Source organism: Pseudophryne corroboree, chromosome 8, assembly GCF_028390025.1.
Source record: "Pseudophryne corroboree isolate aPseCor3 chromosome 8, aPseCor3.hap2, whole genome shotgun sequence".
Taxonomy (NCBI): Eukaryota; Metazoa; Chordata; class Amphibia; order Anura; family Myobatrachidae; genus Pseudophryne; species Pseudophryne corroboree.
This window is the reverse complement of record NC_086451.1, coordinates 256638411-256646897: the sequence shown is the minus strand read 5'-3', so window position 1 is coordinate 256646897 and position 8487 is coordinate 256638411. Positions and strand designations below refer to the sequence as shown.

Below are 8487 nucleotides of genomic sequence, written 5' to 3'. Positions count from 1 at the left end.
GGGAAGGTGAAAGTAATATACAGTATGACTTCTATTCCTTCCCATGTAGCTGCAGTACATGTCTTATATAATGAAGGTAAGCGTGGGTTATATATATTACTTATTCTCATGTACCTGCACTATGAGACCTATAGACACTGAATGTAAGGGTAGTGTAGCGGGCACCGAGTCCTAGCACCTCCCGGAGCAGGTAGACCGGGGCAGGGAGGAAAGCAAGGGGCGTGGGAAGGGGAGGAAAGCGGGGAGGAGAGCTGGGAGGGAGCAGTGGGAAAGAGGAGAGCCAGCAGGCGATGGAAGAAGAAACGGAGGAGGACGAGAACCTGCCACCGGGGGAAGAGCAGGGGATGCGGGACAGCCTGCTCGGGGGAGCCCCGGAAGGGGCGCTGGTGCCCGCAGAAGTGCCTGAACAAGTCAAACGTGATGAAGAAGTCCGGGGGAGGGTGCCCGAGGGAGGCTTCGGCTGGGTGGTGGTGCTGGCGGCCACCTGGTGCAGCGGCTCCATCTTCGGCATCCAGAACTCATTCGGGATCCTGTATGTGATTCTACAGGAGGAGATGGAGGGCAGCAAGGGGCAAGGCATGGACTTCAAGACAGGTAACTAGTAGTGACTGGCAGCGCCCGGGGAGGGAGGCGTCGCTCGGACTGCACATCGGTGACTTGTGCTGCTGCATCTGCCTGACACTGGGAGCCTCGCTCAGAACTTCCCTTGTCCTGTGACAGCCAGGCTCCACGTGGTAGGCAGAGTAGTCAGCGATCCCTCGGGGAGTCCCACACACACAGCGCCGCCAACGCTACTTCTCCGAATACAAACATGCCGCTCACATCTCTCCAGCACGTGCGTCACAGGGCTCCTCGCAGTCACCTTGTATCGCAGAGGGATCAGTCTTTCCACCCCAGTATCTCCCTCACCGGGCGTGATCATCCGCACACACAGCTCTCACCCAGGCTTTGTGACCGCGCCACAAACAGGTGTTATTGTCAAATGTGTTTTTAAATGAGTCAAAAAAGTATTGTAAGTGAATGGACCTGTACACACACTCTCTGGCTGGTGTGCGCTTGGTATTCATTTCACTATTGCCTGTAGCAATTACAGAAAGTAAACTCTATGAAATGAATGGTACACTACAGGAACACCTAATTAAGAACACACAGTAGGGCCTGATTCTGAGTTGGGCGTAAAGATAAAAAAGAGGGAGTAACTGCACCTGGGCATTACAAACCATGTGCGCTGCAAAAGGGTAGAATACAATTATTCATTTTGAATTTTTTTTTTTATTGCATGCAGGGTAAATACTGCTGCTTTTGCATGTAACCCACAAATGCTGGTCAGCTTCATTTTTACAATGCAATTTAAATTTTAGTTTGGACATACCAGTCCTTTATCAAAATATCTCTGCATATATGAAATCTCCCCCACCTGCGGGGTAACAAGGTACAAAGTTACCTGCTCCTTTTTGCTTCACTCCCACCTCAGAATCAGATCCAGTTCCCTATACTGCAGAGAGGCTTTTGAAGGGATTGTATCCGGAACTGTAGGTTGACAGTCAATAGGTTGGCCACCGATAGTCAACATGTGAAAGGTCGACAGGTTTAAATGGCCGATCTAACAATGGTCGACACAACATTTTAAGGGATTTTTTTTTTCTTTTTTCTTTTTTTCACCTTTTTCATACTTTACCATCCACACTGATTGGGAATAGTGACCTGTGCTGAGCGCAGAATGGAGAGCGAAGCAGTGCACTAATTGAGGTTCCATGTGCTCTGACAGAAAAACGACACAAAAAAAAGTTGTCAATCGTTTTCCATGTTGACCTTTTCATGTGTCAACCTTTAGAATCTGTCTTCCATTTCCTGATCTTTTCTATTGTCTTTTACATGTCATCCTAATGACTCTGTCGACCTTTTGACCGTGTCAACCTTTTCCATGTCGACTATATGGTATTGACCTATTGACTGTCAACCTAATGTTCCACACCCGGAAGGGGTGATGGAAATGCTGATAGGCTCCTGTTGGAGTGATGACATAGCTACCCATAGTAATTTTTATTTTTTCAATGCCCGTGAGCTTTCTGGAACTTGGCCTAGCCACTTCTCACTGTCTTTTAGATGGCGTACCTGCGAAGGCTACCTTGTAGGAGTTGTATCTTTCGATCCCTCTCCTGCTGGCTCCAGAGTCTTAAGGGCCCTACTCACTGGCCGACCCACCGCCGAGCTGCCCGACGGCGGATACGGCCGACGAGCGACCCGGCGGCGGGGGGCAGTGACGGGGGGAGTGAAGTTTCTTCACTCCCCCCGTCACGCGGCTGCATTGAAGTGCAGGCAAATATGGACGAGATCGTCCATATTGGCCTGCATGCACAGCCGACGGGAGACCAGCGATGAACGAGCGCGGGGACGCGCATCGTTCATCGCTGGAGTCTCCACACTGAAAGATATGAACGAGTTCTCGTTCATTTATGAACGAGATCGTTCATATCTTTCAAAAAATCGGCCAGTGTGTAGGGCCCTTTACATATGCAGTGTCAGATTCTCTATTCCTCCAATATGCCTGAAAGTAGCTTGCAGGGACAGCAGTTACCGCTACTGCTTTCTCTGAAAGTTTCACTTAGTACATAGTGGTGATATTTTCATCAAAGATAAAAATATCTGTTGCGATATGGACTGTTAATAATCATGGTAGTGTCACATTGTCTTAATACGGAGAGATCAGGACAGTCTGAAAACAAATGTCTCCTGCCTTATTCTAATACAAAGGAATAAGAAACTATACCTTTTTACTCTTGCTTACTGAAAGGAACCAGGAGATGTATATTTCATTTTGTCTTAATACAAAGACCTCGCAACACATGGCTCTGATTTTGTTTTAAAAAGGGATACGGTTACATATACATGTCAGTCTGTCCTAGTTCATCACATCACATGCCCCTTACCCATTACATATAAATGTTATTGTGTCCTAATACAGATAACATATCCATTACATATACTTGTCCTAAGGGTTGAATCAATTAGGAACAAATTGGTCCTGTGAGCGGCTTTCACAACAATTTCACACCACAAATTTAATTTATAATTAATTTCACTAGCAAATTTGCCATTTTTCTGCGCACCCCTATGTACAGGTGAAAAGGTAGATAAAATCTTTATTTAAGATAAAAATGTCAGAACACAGTGCAGAATCTCTGGTATACCCATTCAAATAAATAATAATAGTAATGCACTTGGAGAGGTGTAAATATTATAGTTTGACCAATGACATGTCATTTTTGCAGGTGTACTTAGCCAATTGCGGAGCTTTTTATATAAGTGATGTGGGACATGCATGCTGTGGTTTTGCATAGCTAAATGTGTTTTTTTTTCTCCCCCCAAACATTTTCAAAACTTGACTAAAAACACAGAAAAATTACATTAGCATATTTGAATATATCCCTAGATACTATAAAGTCTTTAATTTGCTGAAAAACACTTGCTGGCTGTCATTTTCCACCAATAATAAAAAAAGGAAAAAAAAAGTGAACATCAGCCATTAAAAACCTCCCATGGGGTTGGTAACGCAAGAAAAGAGAGACTGTGCAGGCAAGTCAATCTTGAGTACCGTATATACTCGAGTATAAGTCGACCCGAATATAAGCCGAGGCACCTAATTTTCCCCCAAAAAACTGGGAAAACTTATTGACTCGAGTATAAGCCTAGGGTGGTAAATGCAGCTATAGCTGGACACGGCCCTCATACTGCCAGATATGCCCCCCAGTGCCAGATATACCCCCACAGTGCTAGAGATATGCCCCCATGGTGCCAGATATTTGCCCTCATAGTGCCAGATATGCTCCCACAGTGCCAGATATGCCCTCATAGTGCCAGATATGCCCCCACAGTGCTACATATGCCCCCAGTGCCAGATATGCCCTCATAGTGCCAGATATGCCCCCACAGTGCTAGATATGCCCCCATGGTGCCAGATATTTGCCCTCATAGTGCCAGATATGCCCCCACAGTGCTACATATGCCCCCAGTGCCAGATATGCCCTCATAGTGCCAGATATGCCCCCACAGTGCTAGATATGCCCCCATGGTGCCAGATATTTGCCCTCATAGTGCCAGATATGCCTCCACAGTGCATCATATGCCCCCACAGTGCCAGATACCATATGCCCTCACAGTGCCAGATATGCCCAGCCCCCAACTACCCCCCCCCCCACGACACACCCGCGCTCCCCCCGACACACCCGCGCTCCCCACCCCGCAGCCTGTCTCTACTAACCTTCAATGACGGGGCACGAGTGCAGGCAGCAGCAGGCGGTGCGGGCAGCGGTGGCCGGCCTTGGGACAGAGCGCAGCGGCTGAGGAGGCGGGCGGCGCGGCAGTACTTCGGTGAGCATGGAGAGGGAGAGGGATGGCTGCAGCAGCGTCACTGGTCGATGCACCAATTACAGTGCGCTGCTGCGGCTCCCGAGTCCCCTTCTCTCCTCCTCCTCCTTCTCTCACGGCTGCTTCCTGTGCTCTGCTCCTGCACAGGGCTCCGGGCGCATCACTCGAGTATAAGCCGAGGGGTGCTTTTTCAGCACAAAAAATGTGCTGAAAAACTCGGCTTATACTCGAGTATATACGGTATATTGTGTACAACCCACTGTAGAACGTAGTATAATCAAAATTGGCACTTAAGTCAAAATCTCACATAGTCAAAATCTCAAGTAAATATAGTATCGGTGGTTCAGTGCTTTGGGGAGTTCAGGGAAAATCGACAAAATCGGAGATAGTCAATGTCTCACCATATGTATGCACCTTGACGGCCTCTCTATGGTTCTGCTGTCATAGATATCAACTTTGTGGGATTCAGGACGATTTCCCCACTTTTTGATGCGCTTCTCCTAAAATTGCCACAATTCTCACAAATCGCCATTTCTAATTGAATCTGGCAATTGTCAGGTGCACGCATTGCTGTTATTTACACAAGGGTTTTGCTGCTAGTTAATTTTCACAAACTCAGATCTAATTGAATTGACCCCATTGTGTCTTACTACATCAGGTCACGTGTTCCTTACTCAGTTACTTATGTCCTAATACACCAGATCACATATCAGTTACCCTTTTATATATGTTCTAATACACTAGATTACTCATGCTTGCTTTACCTTCATACGTGGAATTTGATACTTACTGTACATCTGTTATTTTGTTTTAACAGGCATCAAAACATATGCCTCTTACATTGTTTTAATATGGGGACTTCTGGACACAATTCTAATCTTGTTCTATAATTAGGATTTTCCATGTTAATTGATAGAACGCATCTAGCCAGGAGCAGATAATAAAATATATCCATAGTGCTGTTATTACCTATAGTTTTTATCAAAAGATAAAGCTGTAGACTAATGTATAATGCATATCAGTTAACAAACCCAATCATTTACTGTTACCAACCTTTTGCTGTTAGATAATGGAGCTTACAATTCTAAGGGCAAGAGTTACCAAAGGGCAGTTTTGTATTAAAACCACGAGAAGATTCACTGAACCGCCAGCAAATTGCTGTTTTACAAATTAGAAAATGCCTTCCCGATTTCATACATGGGGCGGGATGTACTAATGTACATCGCCGCCCTGCGCCACGATGCTGATCGCATATGTACTAACATATGTGATCAGCATTGCGGAGGACAGCTCTTCCGATAAGAGCTGTCCTCCGCGATGCGCAGCGGCAGCCTGACTTCCGGGATTCGGCCCCAGAAGTCAGTCTGCGCATGCGCGGGGTGACGGGGGCGACCGCAGGGCATGCTGGGAGGGATCCGATCGGATCCCTCACACAGCGCCGCGGAGAGAAGCCCATAGGCTTCTATGGACGTACGCCAGCTAAAGCTGGCGTACCCGGCCGGGGGTTAGTACATTAGGAAAATGCGGTAAACAGGGAGTTTACCGCATTTTCCGCTTAGTACATCCCGCCCATGGTCAGAGTACAACCTGTGACATTTATCAAGCTGCGGCATGACAAAATGTCAGAGAGTTGAGATTGCTGAAGCAGTGATCGCGCTGAGCCCAAAAAAAAGTGGGTCCCAGGGACCCCTAACTTTTAAAAATTGGGGTCCTACCGGTTCTTTTCTGGGTCCCATCGGAATTAAGTTTTTTATTCATATTAATCTTATTTGGACACTACAGAAGTGTTGCAAGGTGGGGGAATGGTGTGACAGTGCTGCTGGGGTGTGTAGCATGCAGGACACTCTGCCCCAGAGCTTTAACTAGATATTTTGGTGCCCTTTGGCAGAAAGTGAATTGGAGTTCCACCTCCCAGATCCGAAACAACAGGTGGTGCGCGCCGCTAAAATTTAGGGGCATGGCTTCATGGAGAAGGGGCGTGACCACATAATAGTGCCAATTCACATTACACCACACTGTAGTGCCGCTTATACACATTGCACCAGGTAGAACCTCCTATATACACTGCGCCAGGTAGAGCACGCCGTTATACACACTGCGCCAGGTAGAGCACGCCGTTATACACACTGCGCCAGGTAGAGCACGCCGTTATACACATTGCAGCAGGTAGAGCACGACGTTATACACATTGCGCCAGGTAGAGCACGACGTTATACACATTGCGCCAGGTAGAGCACGCCATTATACACATTGCGCCAGGTAGAGCACGCCATTATACACATTGCGCCAGGTAGAGCACGCCATTATACACATTGCGCCAGGTAGAGCACGCCGTTATACACATTGCGCCAGGTAGAGCACGCCGTTATACACATTGCGCCAGGTAGAGCACGCCGTTATACACATTGCGCCAGGTAGAGCACGCCGTTATACACATTGCGCCAGGTAGAGCACGCCGTTATACACATTGCGCCAGGTAGAGCACGCCGTTATACACATTGCGCCAGGTAGAGCACGCCGTTATACACATTGCGCCAGGTAGAGCACGCCGTTATACACATTGCGCCAGGTAGAGCACGCCGTTATACACATTGCGCCAGGTAGAGCACGCCGTTATACACATTGCGCCAGGTAGAGCACGCCGTTATACACATTGCGCCAGGTAGAGCACGCCGTTATACACATTGCGCCAGGTAGAGCACGCCGTTATACACATTGCGCCAGGTAGAGCACGCCGTTATACACATTGCGCCAGGTAGAGCACGCCGTTATACACATTGCGCCAGGTAGAGCACGCCGTTATACACATTGCGCCAGGTAGAGCACGCCGTTATACACATTGCGCCAGGTAGAGCACGCCGTTATACACATTGCGCCAGATAGAGCACGCCGTTATACACATTGCGCCAGGTAGAGCACGCCGTTATACACATTGCGCCAGGTAGAGCACGCCGTTATACACATTGCGCCAGGTAGAGCACGCCGTTATACACATTGCGCCAGGTAGAGCACGCCGTTATACACATTGCGCCAGGTAGAGCACGCCGTTATACACATTGCGCCAGGTAGAGCACGCCGTTATACACACTGCGCCAGGTAGAGCACGCCGTGATACACACTGCGCCAGGTAGAGCACGCCGTGATACACACTGCGCCAGGTAGAGCACCCCGTTATACACACTGCGCCAGGTAGAGCACGCCGTTATACACACTGCGCCAGGTAGAGCACGCCGTTATACACACTGCGCCAGGTAGAGCACGCCGTTATACACACTGCGCCAGGTAGAGCACGCCGTTATACACACTGCGCCAGGTAGAGCACGCCGTTATACACACTGCGCCAGGTAGAGCACGCCGTTATACACACTGCGCCAGGTAGAGCACGCCGTTATACACACTGCGCCAGGTAGAGCACGCCGTTATACACACTGCGCCAGGTAGAGCACGCCGTTATACACACTGCGCCAGGTAGAGCACGTACCTTCCGCACCACCAGGGCCGCTGTCACCGCTGCTTCCGTCAGGCAAAAGAAGTGAGAAGAAGTTTGAGGGGGGGGTGTACCCAATGCGGGAACTGGCTCTCCTGTCACAGGCCCGCTAGCTGAGCGTCCGTAGGGATGCTGGGGACACCTGATGGTACTGGTGCAGCCCGCTCTTCTCCCCAGCAGCGGTATGGGGGCAGAGCACAGCAGGGGCTGGAGGTGAGGTTCCTGGCCGGTCACCGCTGCTCTCCCTCACACAGATCGCGGGAGAGCACACCGGAGGCAGCCGAGAGGGAGGCAGATATCGGGTTGGGAGGGAGCTGCAGTTCACGGTGTTGGCGAGTCACCGCCCGCCCGCAGCACACGTCTTCTCTCTCGGCCTGGCTCCCGTGTGAAGCCGCTGCAGCCAACTACTTGTAAATTGAAGGGGACGGTGCTTCCTGCCTGTACAGAGCGGAGCCTTACCACAGGCAGTGTGGCGGTGCCCCCTCCCCCTCCTGGTCACTGCACGTGACCAAGAGGGGGAGGGGGCACCGCCAGACTGCCAGTGGTAAGGCTCCACCTCCGCTCTGTACGGGCAAGAAGCGCCGTCCTCTTCAATTTACAAGTAGTTGGCTGCAGCGGAGCGCGTCCCCGGG

General features: G+C 49.6%; 1 protein-coding gene across 1 annotated transcript in view; it reads left to right on the top strand.

The window, feature by feature from the left end:
* Window positions 1–244: 244 nt before the first annotated feature.
* SLC16A2 (solute carrier family 16 member 2) overlaps window positions 245–8487 on the top strand; it is a 323490-nt gene continuing 315247 nt past the window's right edge. The window contains exon 1 of the mRNA XM_063937186.1: window positions 245–594. Coding sequence (XP_063793256.1) covers window positions 291–594 — 304 coding nt within the window. The 5' untranslated portion in view covers window positions 245–290. The remainder of the gene's footprint in view (window positions 595–8487) is intronic.